The sequence below is a fragment of the Bubalus kerabau genome, chromosome 7 (assembly GCF_029407905.1).
Source record: "Bubalus kerabau isolate K-KA32 ecotype Philippines breed swamp buffalo chromosome 7, PCC_UOA_SB_1v2, whole genome shotgun sequence".
In the NCBI taxonomy this organism is placed as follows: domain Eukaryota; kingdom Metazoa; phylum Chordata; class Mammalia; order Artiodactyla; family Bovidae; genus Bubalus; species Bubalus kerabau.
Window position 1 is genome coordinate 20,401,475 of NC_073630.1, and position 14,050 is coordinate 20,415,524.

The 14,050-nt window shown below is 40.7% G+C and overlaps 1 protein-coding gene and 1 long non-coding RNA gene across 3 annotated transcripts in view; both read right to left on the reverse strand.

The window, feature by feature from the left end:
* The window catches only part of LOC129657510 (uncharacterized), a 58,935-nt gene extending 53,529 nt beyond the window's left edge, over nt 1-5,406 (reverse strand). The window contains exon 1 of the long non-coding RNA XR_008716780.1: nt 5,240-5,406. This is a non-coding gene — a long non-coding RNA (uncharacterized LOC129657510). The remainder of the gene's footprint in view (nt 1-5,239) is intronic.
* TSPAN5 (tetraspanin 5) overlaps nt 1-14,050 on the reverse strand; it is a 179,603-nt gene that overhangs the window by 155,800 nt on the left and 9,753 nt on the right. The window contains exon 1 of one of the 2 annotated variants that reach the window (XM_055587762.1): nt 5,413-5,618. The exons of the other annotated variant lie outside the window; for it this stretch is intronic. Coding sequence (XP_055443737.1) covers nt 5,413-5,421 — 9 coding nt within the window. The 5' untranslated portion in view covers nt 5,422-5,618. Of the gene's footprint in view, nt 1-5,412; nt 5,619-14,050 lie in introns of those variants that run through there. 2 annotated transcript variants of the gene reach the window in all.

Here is a 14,050-nt window from a genome sequence, read left to right on the forward strand (position 1 = left end):
GCAGCCATGAGTGATGGCAGGCCTCAGGGATAGGGGGTCACTCCCAAGATATTTCCCCATCCAAGTTCACTTCCTCATCCATGGATTTTTTTTAACCTTAATCTATAAATCCCCCAGATTCTAGCAGTCATCATGGATTTCAACCGATGACTGAAGGAAGTTAATCATTTTTGCATATCATTAAGTGAATGACAAATATTATTTAGAATTTGGTTCTTACTAGCTGCTGATAAAATTCACACTGGAAACAACAGGAGTAGGAAACATAACAACAACTTATTTCATATATTTGAGTCCTGAGAGTCCTCTCTCCATCTAGAATCTGTATGGCAGGCCTCCTTGGACAGCAAGCAGATCAAACCAGTCAATCCTAAAGAAAATCAACCGAGATTATTAATTGGAAGGACTATGCTGAAGTTCCAATACTTTGGCCACCTGATGCAAAGAGCCGACTCACTGGAAAAGACCCTGGTGCTGGGAAAGATTGAGGGCAGGAAAGGGGTGACAGAGAATGAAATGGCTGGAAGGCATCACCAAATCAATGGACATGAGTTTGAACAAACTCCAGGAGATGGTAAAGGACAGGGAAGCCTGGTGTGCTGCACTCCATGGGGTCTCAAAGAGTCGGACATGACTTAGCAACTGAACAACAGGTACCACACATATTATTTTTTTGATGGATGAAGAAGTAAATACCTACTGCAGATAACCAGTAAGTAGGCTTTTACAGTTCTATTTGAAAAAACACACACCCAAGTTATTCTTCTGAACAAATGTTCTTACTTGGCTTTCATAGGTACACCACTGTTAATTAAAAGAAAGTGAAGTCACTCAATCGTGTCCAACTCTTTGCGACCCCATGGACTGTGGCCTACCTGGCTCCTCCATCCATGGGATTTTCCAGGCAAGAATACTGGAGTGGGTTGCCATTTCAAATGCTTCCCTAAATTACTGATACCGGCTTGGAGGTGATCTCAGTGTCATTCTCCAAGAGGCCGGTTCACTGATTGCTTGAAAATAATTCATTCCACAAGTATCAAAAAACAAACAGAAAGTCTCTTCCCCAATCCAAGTCAGCAGAGCCAGCCTGCTTTTGAGATGAGCGCTTCCTGATCCTGCTCAGCTCTGTCCTATGCTTGGCCCAGGCTTTCCCATCTCTTGTCTCTCAGGGCCAGACACCTGACAGTCTCTGCAACTTGCCCTGTCTGTGCCCTCTGGGGCTGCCGAGGCTCCCAGTACTCTGGGCCCTCCTCCACTGCCACCAATAATCCTGGATCCTGCTGCCTGGCACTGTTAACATCAGCCATTCCTGTGCATCAGCTCTCCTACTTCTCTAACTCAGGATGCTACACTTCTTGATAAAAGGGTGCCTTGGTCTCCTTTGGTTCCCTGGAGTCACACTGGCCAGGGGTACAGCTATGAAGCATCTGAGAAGCCCTCATCAGGTCTGAGAAATCGGAGAAGCCCTGAGATTTCTAAACTTGGCTTTCCTAACCACATTCTTGGTAGGTGAGGCCCAGGCGATTATGTCCTAAATAGGACACATCTGAACACATTTAACTGGCTATATATTCAACTTATACACAGCACACCTGTGTCTGGTCCTCATTTGCTTTTACCCGACTTCCAAGGTAATAAATCAGCCTCAGGACCGTTTCATGGAAGCTGGCAGAAGACATAAAACTCCTGGGTCAGAGACAAAGGACTGCATTATCCACAGCACAGCAGGCAGCATGGGCGCCATGTCTGCCAGTCCTCCTCACCCCCAAGTCCAATGGCAGTGACACTGCGGCGCCCAGAAGGAAGCCACAGAAGTGCTGCGTTATGTCCGAGTCACAGCTGTGGAACCTCTGCTTTATAACAAACAGAAGGTGAGCCTTCTCTTGGTCCCAGAGAGACATGACCTCATCTTTCAAAGTTGCTCGCCACAAACACAACCCTAAGTAATGGCCCAAGAGCATTTCTAGACCACCCAGCAAGACAGGGAGGACACAAGAGACATGTGGAGGAGCATCTCCAAGCAACCTGTGTGTTCTCCTCAATTTGAATGACTGTCCCTATGGGCTTCATGGTCCCAACAACTCCTCCATGGGAGGCCCCCTATACTCTTCATGCCATGGGTTGCAAAAGCAGCCGCATTATGCCCTTCATTGGTAAGGTGCTGTGAAACACCCCATAATTTAATTGTTGAACAGCACAATCTGAGATCTCTCAAGTATATCCCTCCTTCAATACAGTAGCCAAAACCACCTCTGCATCTCCACTCCCTTCCTGTTTCACCTCCCCTACTTTTGGAAACTTATCTATAGTTAGAAATGCACAATACATTTAAAAAATAAAGTGTATGTGTGTATATGGGGCTTCCCTGGTGGCTCAGAGGTAAAGAATCCATCTGCCAATGCAGGATATACGGGTTTGACTCCTGGGTTGGGAAGATCCCTTGGAGAAAGAAATGGCAACCCACTCCAGTATTCCTGCCTGGGAAATCCCATGGCAGAGGTGCCTGCAATCCATGGGGTCACAAAAAGTTGAACACGGCGACTGAACAACAACCACTATATATTAATAGTGAACAGGACAGAAGCTAGTCTCAATCTGGGCAAAATTTTAATTCCAGAAATCTTCATCTATATAGCTGAAGGAAGAGAAATCACTTATGATAACTTGGGAAACGAAAGACAAGACAAAAGTCCACTTGACAAAGGCTCACACTCGGAAAGGCACTAACGTCAGGGAGGGAAACTGCTTGCTTTTATTATAATGTCAGTGATTTTTCAGACATATTTTTTACTTCCTATACAGTGGAAAACAATTTAAAATGCCAGATTCCTCAAAGTTCAACAGCTCATAAAACACCATTTGTAACAAAAACTTGTAACTATCTAAATAAAAATTAAATTAGAAAATCTGTAATTATAATCAAAATAAGGTATATATTAATAAATTAAACTTCATACACATACCTACTTGTGCATAACAAATTTTTTAGAGGGGCCCAGGTGGATGCTAATCTTTTTCTGAAGCTAAGAAAGTAATACATTTGGCCAACAGGTACATGAAAAGATGCTCATTATTGCTAATTATTAGAGAAATGCAAATAAAAACTACAATGAGATATCACCTCACACCAGTCAAAATGGCCAATATTAAAAAGTCAACAAACAATAAATGCTGGAGAGTGTACCAAAAGAAAAAAAAAAAAAACGGAACCCTCCTCTAACTTCCGGCAGGAATGTAAATTGGTGCAGCCGTTATGGAGAACAGTATGGAGGTTCCTTAAAAAACTAAAAATAGAACTATCATATGATCCTATAATCTTACTCCTGGGCATATATCCAGAAAAAAAACATAATTCAAAAAGACACATGTACCCTAAATGTTCACTGCAGCACTATTTACAACAGCCAAGACATGGAACCTAAGTGTCTATCAAGAGATGAGTGGATAAGAAGATGTGGTATTTATATACAATGGACAGTTAGCCACCAAAGAGAATTAAATAATGCCATTTGCAGCAACATGTATGGACATAGAGATTATCATACTAAATGTAGTAAGTCAGACAGAGAAAGAAAAATATATGATATCCATATGATATCCACATATAACGTGGAATCTTAAAAAAAAAAAAAAGAACTTATTTACAAAACAGAAATAGATTCACAGATTGAAAACAAACTTATGGTTACCAAAGGGGCTGAGGGGACAGGGAAGGACAAAGTAGGATTTGGGGATTAACGATTATAGGCTACTATGGATCAAATAGATAAACAAGGACCTACTGTATAGCACAGGGAATTATATTCAATATCTTACAATAACCTAGAATGGAAAAAACCTGAAAAAGAATATGTACATGTATAACTGAATCATTTTTCTGTATACCTGACACCAACACAACATGTAAATTAGTTATACATCAAATGAAAAATGGTTATTGAGAAAGAAAATTACTATAGATTAAATTAACTTATTTCAGTTAACAATTACTGGATACCTGCTATATTTTAGGCATTTTTCCAGACATATTTCTATTATTAGAATTATTATTTTATTGGAACTGTAATGTTCTACATATACTACCATTAAAAAAAAAAAAAAAAAAAACAGGTAGGTCCGTGGCCTCAAAATGACCCTCTAAGGCAAGCCATGAGAAATGCTGGTATTTGTGATTAAAGAAATGGAGGGGTGATCAGGTCATGCCAACAATGGATAAGATGAACAGCTGCAGCTAAACGTGAGGGGAGAGGAATTCAGGGTCCAGCAGGCAAGGGAACGGAGCAGCTACTTGGCTCGAAACCTAAACTGTCAGACAGATCTGAGAGGAAGGAAAGGAAGGAAAGGAAGTTGCCAAAGGAAGCCTGGAGATACAATCTCTTCCAGTAGGTGAAACACCAAAGGAAACAAAGTTCCGCCAGAAAAGTCCTGTCATACAGACAGCGCTTCCCTAGCAGAGCAAGTTGAGGCTCCTGGACTCTGACAACACCTTTCCCAGGTGATAATGAATCAAAAGCCTACACCTGTCCCAAGCAGTTACCCGGTCCACACCTGATTCCAAGGTCAGCAGTCACGGAGCACGTGCGCCCTCAGGCTGGGCCTGTGCATCTCATTGAATCTTTATAATTATCCTAGGGATAGGCATTACTGTTAGCCACTTTTTGCCCATAAGAAACAGACCAGCATGATGACACAGCTGTTCACAGTCACAAAGCTTGGCAGTGCCAAGGCCCATGTCTGAACCCTTAACCCCTATTTTAAACATCTTAATGTTCTCTGCATTGTTTGTGGGGCAGAGGGTAGGGGGAGTGGGAAGCTGGGGTGAGGAAGAAATAAAGAGTAAATGTATCGTTTTTTTAAAAATCATCTTGTAATTTTATCTGGAGCACATCAGTGCAAAACAAATAACAAATCCCATGGGCATATTCATTCAGTAATAAAAAACCTAAATAGGACACATGTGAATTCGTAGGTTTAGTTCATCACCACAGAATCACCCAACACCTAATAGCTTGTTTAAATGCAATATGAACAATATTAGAGATGACAAAGAATTTCAGGTAATACCTATGCCATCAAGCTTAATCTATTCAATGTGCAACTTTAGGTGCAATTTAATTGGAAGCTTTTTTGTCTCTGCTGACTTAAAAGCCACATATGGAATCCATACGAAGGAGGAGTTTTTGAGTCTGCTCATTCCAAAGCACAAGAATAATGCATAATAAATAACCTGAATACTTACTTAACATAAGCCAGGTTGATGTTAATCAAAGTGACCACCCCAAACTGTTTAGTAGAACCAAAGGCGGTCAGAGCACTGGGACTCAGTAAACTTGGGCAGTTCAGCCACCACCCAGCCTCCAGGTCAAAGGCCAACTTCATCCTCATTCAAGGAATAAATTGGTACACAGATACCTTCTCCATCGTCCTCAGCACAACATCAAATCCGCCAGGACGCCCGCCGCCGTCCCCTCCTCGTGCTCTCCCCACGCAGCGAGGCCGGAACCGCAGAGCCCACGGAGATGCTCTGCGCCCAGAACACCAGCTGTCCCTGCTTTGTAAATTGGGGGCTTTGAAGCAAAGGTTGATGGGAAAAAAGAAAGGATTCTATTAAGAGGGGGGAAAAAGGTGGGGAAGGGGGCCAATATCTAGAGGTGGAACCAATTTTTCAGGTCCATTTCAATATGTAAGTCTTGAGATTATATAATCAAGAATTATACCTGAGTGCCCACACCTGAGCACTGAAAAGACTCGCCAAAGAACACTCAAATATTTGAAAAGCCATTCCTCTTCAAAATAATTCCAACCTTCCACGTTTTATCAGCAGGCTACCCTTTTTAAAGTATGAGAAAGAGATTTAGTTACCCCCAAAGCAAAAAGTCCTATCTTCTCAGTTCTGGAATTAAATTCACAGAAAAGGTGGCAGGGGGAGGAGGGGGATTCAATAGAAACGATGCTTGAAATGAAAAAAATGCATTCTGAAAGGTTCCTAGCAATAATTAATGATTTGTTGGTGCCTCCAGCTAGGCTGTAGTAATTTCATACTTCAAAAGAGTTTATTTTCTAGTCTTCATCCAAGAACCAAAATAGCAAGAACAGTGTTTTTTCCTGCTTAAGTATTAGGTACTAGGACTGATGATCTCTTGAGTTTTATTTTTAACTTAAAAAAAAGTTTCATTTAGTTTGCATCTTTATACCGTTAGTGTTAGTCGCCCAGTCTTATCCAACTCTTTTCTATCCCCACACTGGACTGTATGTAGCCCGCCAGACTCCTCTGTCCGTGGAATTTTCCAGGCAAGAATACTGGAGTGGGTAGCCATTCCCTTCTCCAGGGGATATTCCCAAGCCCAGGAATCAAACTCACATCTCCTGCACTAGCAGGCAGGTTCTCTACCGTCTGAGCCACCAGGGAAGCCCTTGCATCTTTATAGGAAACTATAATAAGGAAATTTTAATCTTTTATCACAAATTAGGGCTTCCCAGGTAGCTCAAACGGTAAAGAATCTGCCTGCAATGCAGGAGACCTGGGTTCAATCCCTGAGTCAGGAAGATCCCCTGGAAAAGTACATGGCAACCCACTCCAGTATTCTTGCCAATTAAATTATTTGGAGGTCATATAGTCATTTAAGTAGTGTCTCTTTCTTTATCCAAAGAAAGCATATATCTACTTATTAAAAAAAAAAAAGACAAAGACATAAATCAACATTTACTATGCAAAAATTCCAAGGGTATATATCAATTTTAAATGGAATATATGTATTTCAAAAATATAAAAGATACTTCAGTCCTCCTTTTAGTGAAACTAATCCTTTCATTTCTATAAAAGGATGAATAAGACATTATTTTCTAACTTTTATCCAGTTGTTTCAGGCCCTCACTGGAAAGCAACTGTAAAACTCTCAGAGAATACAGTAAGAATACTAGGGACTATTAAATCTTACAGACAGGAAAAAAATTAAAATGCCACATGAGTCACCTCTTTACTCAAATTATTCTTTCAAAAACTAACAGACAAAGCTAAAAATACTAAAAAGAAAAAAAAAAAAAAAAAAACAACAACACTATTTCCCCAGGATTGCAGTTATGAGATTAGGAAAAAAAAAAATACCAAGCAGCTTTACTCACACGAGTTGTCATGTGGGCAGTTGCTATCCATCCTTGAATAAGCAGATACCTTCAAGGAAACATTCAATGGGAACAATGTAGTTCCTAACTACATTTTTCTGCCCAAGTAAAGGTCATGCTGAAAAACATCTAAAGCTAAGAGCTCATGTTTGAAAGGTTTTGTTTTTCAGTTACTGAACGCTATAACTCCTTCCTTTAAAAGTACAGGGGCTTTCAAATGCCTAAAGCAGATTTATTGATTTTTTGTTGTCATTGTTGTTGTGTGAAATTGATGTTTATTCACAGGGTATTTGTTCTGTATGTTGAAATACTTATTCTAAATTTTGTCCTGAGGGGGGAAATACTGGTAAAATCAGAAGAAATGCTTAAAAGCTGGTGATGGAAAAGCACATTTTTACTTCACAAAGTTAAGTAACTATGGTTTACTAAATTCGAGTTCTTGTAGATGCCTGCCACTCAAACTCTAAAATGGGCTTTTTGTTTATTTGGGGGTGTTTGTTCACTGCTCTCAGAGGATTTGACTAAGACTCTCTACTTTTAATAAAATTAAACTGAAAGTTACTATTGGGAATGCAGTACAATTTTTTCTTAAAAAAGCATATTAATGTTGATGTATTGTTTTTACAATAGAAAAGTGTAAGTAAAGTACCCTGTTCTAACTGAGCTGAAGCTGAAGCTCCAATACTTTGGCCACCTGATGTGAAAAAACGACTAATTGGAAAAGACCCTGATTCTGGGGAAGACTGAGGACAAGAGAAGGGGACGACAGAGGATGAGATGGTTGGATGACATCATCAACTCAATGGACATGAGTTTAACCAAATTCCAAGAGATGGTGAAGGACAGGGAAGCCTCCTAGCATGCTGTAGTCCATGGGGTCACAAACAGTCGGACACAACTTAACGACTGAACAACAAAAACAAATTCTAAAAAATGCAGCAAATAAATGAATTCATTCCAAATTGAACATAATCAATAGTAAATTGAAGGAAGAGGAGACAGAGGAGTAGAGGAAGAAGCCCACTGAGATAGGTTTCCAACTATTTCAGGTTGACTTTCTGTTCGTCTAAAATCCAATTTCCCAAAGCATTTTCCCTTTTATACCTAAGATGTAATTATTCACTGGGGCTGGGGTTAGCAACTCTTCAGAAATTGGGAGTACCCCTCTTTTTTCCCAATAGTAAATAGAACCTAGAGTAGGCAAAAATTTGAACACATCCCCCCAGTCATTTTCCCTCTAGAGATTTGTGAATCTTACTAATAGGTCTCAGCTTATAAATGCATGTCTTCCTGCAAATTACTTAAAAGCAATGCTCCCCAAAGTGAGATTCCCTGGTGACCTCTGGTGACAGAGGAGACAGTTTTAGAATACAGCATTAAACAACCTAGAAGAAGAAAGTCATTTCCTTTTCAACTCTCTCCTAATCCTCTGGTCTAGTCAAGGAGAAAGTCTCCATTTGATGCCAGGATGTTGAGCACTGGGTACACTTGTTAACCTCCACTGTCGCAAAGGAAAATAAGTCTGTAACTCAGGCCTGCCAGCAGGCACCAAGAGCTACCTAGACATTAACAAGCCATATAGTTGTCATTGTATGCATCTGAATAGTGATATTTTTCAAGTTTCCTTTTTAAATAAATGTATTTAAGGTTTAAAAATGGAGTCGATTTAAAGGAAAAATAGTTTGAAATGGTCTAGATCCTTGCAACTGAAAAGGAGCTCAGTGAACCAACAGCATCAGCCTCACCTGGGAGCGTGTTAATGAACTGGATCTTAGGCCCTTCTCAAGCCCGCCGAACCAAAAAATGCATTTTAATCAAGATCCCCATGTGACTTAAAATTTGAGAAACGCTAGGGGTAGCACAAACGTCAGTCTGAAACCATGCAGGCCATTCGTTTGGGATCTGGTGCTTTGGCTCATCAGCCATCCTTCAGACACTCAGCCAGCAGAGGGCAGGGGGACCAAGAGGAAACTCCAGTGCCTTCCCTGGCAAGTCACAAACCATCAATGGATGGTGAGGTCAGTGAGCAAATCTAAAGCAGCACTTTGGGGGTGCTATGGGTAACCTAAAATGACTTTAAATATGGGTAACCTAAAATGACTTTAAATATGCTCTTACGAATGGACTTGTGGACACAGCGGCAGCAGGAGAGGGTGGGATGAATTGAGAGAGTACCTCTGACATATCTACACTATCATGTGTAAAATAGTTAGCTAGTGGGAAGCTTCTGTAGAAGGCAGGGAGCTCAGCTCAATGCTCTGTGATGACCTAGAGGGATGGGATGGGGATGGGATGGAAGGAGGCTCAAGAGGGAGGGGATGCATGTATACATATAGCTGAGTCACATAGTTGTACAGCAGATACCAACACAACATTGTAAAGCAATTACCCACCAATTTAAAAAAAATTTTAAGTGCTCTTATAATATCCGATCGTGCCACACAGATCATCTTTTTTACTAATGAATAATATAATGAAAATTCTACCTAACCCTCCCTTCACCCTCCTCTCTTCCTTCAATGGCTGGGGCTTTCTGAGCAATTTCAGCATGGGAATGAGGGCCTACGCTCCTTGCACCTACTGAATTAGCATCCCCTGGCCCTTTCTCCTAGTGTTAAGCCCAGTTAGAGAGAGAATTATGCTTGGAAAAAGAAGCCTAGGTCTTCTGCATCAGGTGACACCGTTGCTGCTGCTGCTGCTAAGTCGCTTCAGTCGTGTCCGACTCTGTGTGACCCCATAGACGGCAGCCCACCAGGCTCCCCCGACCCTGGGATTCTCCAGGCAAGAACACTGGAGTGGGTTGCCATTTCCTTCTCCAATGCATGAAAGTGAAAAATGAAAGTGAAGTCTCTCAGTCATGTCTGACTCTTCGCGACCCCATGGACTGCAGCCCACCAGGCTCCTCTGTCCATGGGATTCTCCAGGCAAGAATACTGGGAGTTCTGACCAAAATCCTACTTCTTCATCAGCAGGAAAGACATCCAGGGGAAATTCTGAATTATCTGTATCGCCAACTCAGTGTTCACCTTCACAACCTGAAAGAATGTGTTGGAAATACAGAGTAAAACAATGACTAAAATATACAGGACTTAGGATACTACAAAAGCTAAACACATATGTTTACAGCCATCTAGGTATTTTCAAAACAACCAGATTTAACAGATTTTAATAAAATGTTTCTATTTCTCCCAGGTGCTAGGCCTAACACCAAGATCCAACAACAGAAACTCAACTTCCCAGTACAAAACACCAACATGAGACAGTCTGGTTTTGCTAAGAAAATGAAGAGTGAATCCAATTGGGTAAAGAAAGATGGCAACATTAACAACAAACAATCAACAGGAATTCACGGTCTGGTATCCATGATAAGACTTACATGCCATTCACTACAATGAAAAGAACACTGTGAACATTTGTTAGATCCTTTTTCCCTTTAGTTATTTTGGGAATGTACTTATGTAGGCAGAACATTACAGAGAACAAAAAAATATATGTTACAGTGTAAGATTACTGTAACAGTTCTGAAAGAAGTCAAGAAAACCCCACCAAAATGAAATTATAGGCATAGAGGAAAATAAGAGTAATAATTGCTAATACCTATCGATCATTCCAAGCAGTTTATATATACTAACTCCTCTAAATTCTCACAACTATGAGATAGATGCTGGGTCTTAATATTACTACTAAAGATGCCATTTTGCAGATGAGGAGACATAACCGTAAGGTGAGTAAGTAGCCTAAGATCACAAGTCTGGGAATAAAACTGGGTAAAAATTCAGACACATTCAGAATCCAAACTCCTTACCACCAGACTGCTGCCTACCACCAGACCACCAGAATGCCCAACTCAAGGTAAACATTTTATCACTCTCTAATACTGGACCCTACAAAGAATTCTTCTAAAAGGTCAATGACTGTGGAATCTTCATAAGTGAAGGGGCTGGGCTATATTGATAGGACTGTACCTTAAAACAGGAAAACTGAGTTTTGGCATTAAATGCTTCAGAAGTGATTAGAACTACTCACTTGGCAGAATTAAGTTTTAAGGCTGCTTCAGGGAAATATTAACAGTTGGGGGAAATTTTTGTTGGAAGCAAAACATTATACTTTGAGAAATGCTTAAGTCAAGTATTCCTCTTTTATTAGGACGACTTAATTAAGTACAAAGCATTAAAATAGCTGGCCTGAATATTTATTAGAGCACCAGCTGTTCCCTCCAGATTTTTAGAAATTCAAGATGAAGTGCCAAGTATAATTTAGAAAAAAAAAATTCAACAAGTAGAAAGAGCCCTGTGTCTTGCAATACTTATCCAAATAGTAAATAGTAGTTGGAAGAGCTATAGAACATTACTATGCCTTTTCAATGAGAAGAGCCAAAATGTTTGGCCAACCTCTTCCTAACGCTATTTTGTTACTGAGGTTGGTGATTACATTACTTAAATATTATACCTTATATTTCATAATTAATGTTTCTTTATGTACAGACAGATAATACCATAGTGCTAACCACAGAATGTGTGTACCACTCTGGGTGTGTTTATGAGTGCTGATAACTATGCCCCAGTTAAACATCTCAGAGAAATCATTCAGATTTTAATTCAAAATTTTATTTCTTTCAGAGACTTACGGACTTAGGGAAAGAACTTATGGTTGCTGGGGCTGGGGGCAGGGGGAGAATGAGAGGAAGGGATAGTTAGGGAGTCGGGGATGGGCATGTACACCCAGCTATGTTTAAAATGGATAACCAACAAGGACCTACTGTACAGCATATGGAACTCTGCTCAATGTTTATGGCAGCCTGGATGGGAGGGGAGTTTGGGAGAGAATGGATACATGTATATTACGGCTCAGTCCTTTCTCTGCTCACCCAAAACTATCACAACATTGTTAACTGGCTATACCCCAATATAAAATAAAAGTTTTTTTTTTTAATTTCTCTCAAAAGATTTCCACTTTAGGTGCCCAGCCATAATTGAACACCTAATTCTTATTTTTTTTGTTTGTTTCAAAAGGGAGTAGATAAAAAGGAGTAAGTCAGAAAAAAATGAAAAAACGTGTTATGCACATTGAAACTTTTCTAAGGAAAACTGGAAGATATCTCCTGTTTGCTTTACTGTCAGCTCTTCATGACAGTGCTGCATACTTAGATACAAAAGAAGAAATGTCCCTGCTTGGCATGTCGGCAGAGGGAAGTCAACAAAACTGCCAAGGAAGAGCACCTTGGACAGGGAGGCAGGTTTGTGGAGAAGAGCAGCGTCTGCTGTCCTGCGTCTGTGGTTAGACCCAGTCCACTGCACTGAAGTGTGCAGGACCACAAGGGCGAAAGAACAGAACGTCTGCTTCTTCACTGTTCCTACTGTTCACTACCCCTATACGATGCTAATTTTTAGCATACTAATTGCAGCACAAGAGGTTCTCTCTAGCGGAGATTTTCTCCTTTTGTTTTTAGGGTTTTCGGGTTTAAAAATAAACTGGCATTTTTGGATTAATAAAAAAATTCCACGAGGGATAAAATAGGCCACATAATTTTTTTTCTCATAAGTGAAGAACACTAGCTGTGTGTGCTGGTGAAGTCAGTCACCCTCTGGTCAGAGCCCTATACCACCTACTCCCAGCTCCCCCAGAGACCCTCCAGAGAGTAATAGCAAGAGATGACACATCTTGCCAAGAAAAATAAGCTAGAGCTTCTCCACTTCAGCTGGACATCAAAATCACCTGCAGGGATTTTTAAAAATCCCCACTAATACCAGGGCCCCATCCTGGACCTCCAGAATCAGATTCCCAGGTGGGAAGACTGAAATTTCCTAACAATTCACTGATTATGCTGCTGTGTCCATAAAGGGGTGAAATATCAACCAACCCTATAGAAAGTGAAAAGTGAAAGTGTGAGTCACTCAGTTGTGTTCCACTGTGAGACCCCAAGAATTGTAGCCCACCAGGTTCCTCTGTCCAAGGGATTCTTCAAGCAAGAATACTGGAGTGGGTAGCCATTCCCTTCCCTAGGTGATCTTCCTGACCCAGGGATCAAACCTGGATTTCTTACATTGCAGGCAGATTCTTTACCATCTGAGACATCAGGGAAGCCCCTAATCAGGGAGAGGGACTTCCAATGCATGAAGAAAATCCATAAGAGAAAAACCTGTACGAGGAATAACTTTTTCTAAACATGCCTTGACCTTCAAGATTGAAATTTATCTGAAGGCTAGAATGGTGGTTTTCAATTGTGTGTTTAAGCAGTAGACCCCCTTTCTCAAGCAAAACCCTTCATGGTATCTCAAAATACCAAACCTACTATCTGAGCTGCTCCAGGAGCAACAAAGGGCAGAAACCCTCCCACTCAGGCCCCATACACCTTAAGGAAGCCTACAGCTTCTGGAAGGAAGTGAAAACCACCGGGCCAGAATAAGACATTTAAATAGGATAAATATATAGTACTAAATCTAAATGCAAATAATTAACTGGAGGGTTAGGGCTTTTGATTAGCACTTAGCCTAGGGAGATGGGTTTAAAAGAAGTTCACTTGAAAAAGAGATGAAGGTTTCATTCCACTAGAAATTCAACTTGAGCCAACAATGTTCTCTGGCTGCCAGGAAAAGCATGTGCAGTTTAGCCTGCGTTAATAACTACTGTTTGTACCGAGAGAATGACCTTTTAGAAAGCACTTTCACTTGTATGGAGAAGGAAATGGCAACCCACTGCAGTATTCTTGCCTAGAGAATCCCATGGACAGAGGAGCCTGGCGGGCTACAGGCTATGGGGTCGCAAAGAGTCGGACACGACTAAGCAGCTAACACTTTGATGTGTATGATGTCATTTAATACTGGATAACAACTCTGTAAGCTATTGGAATTATTTTCGCTGTATTTTAGATGAGCAATGTGGAAGGCCAGGGTTTGATCCCTGGGTCAGGAAGATCCTCTGGAGAAGG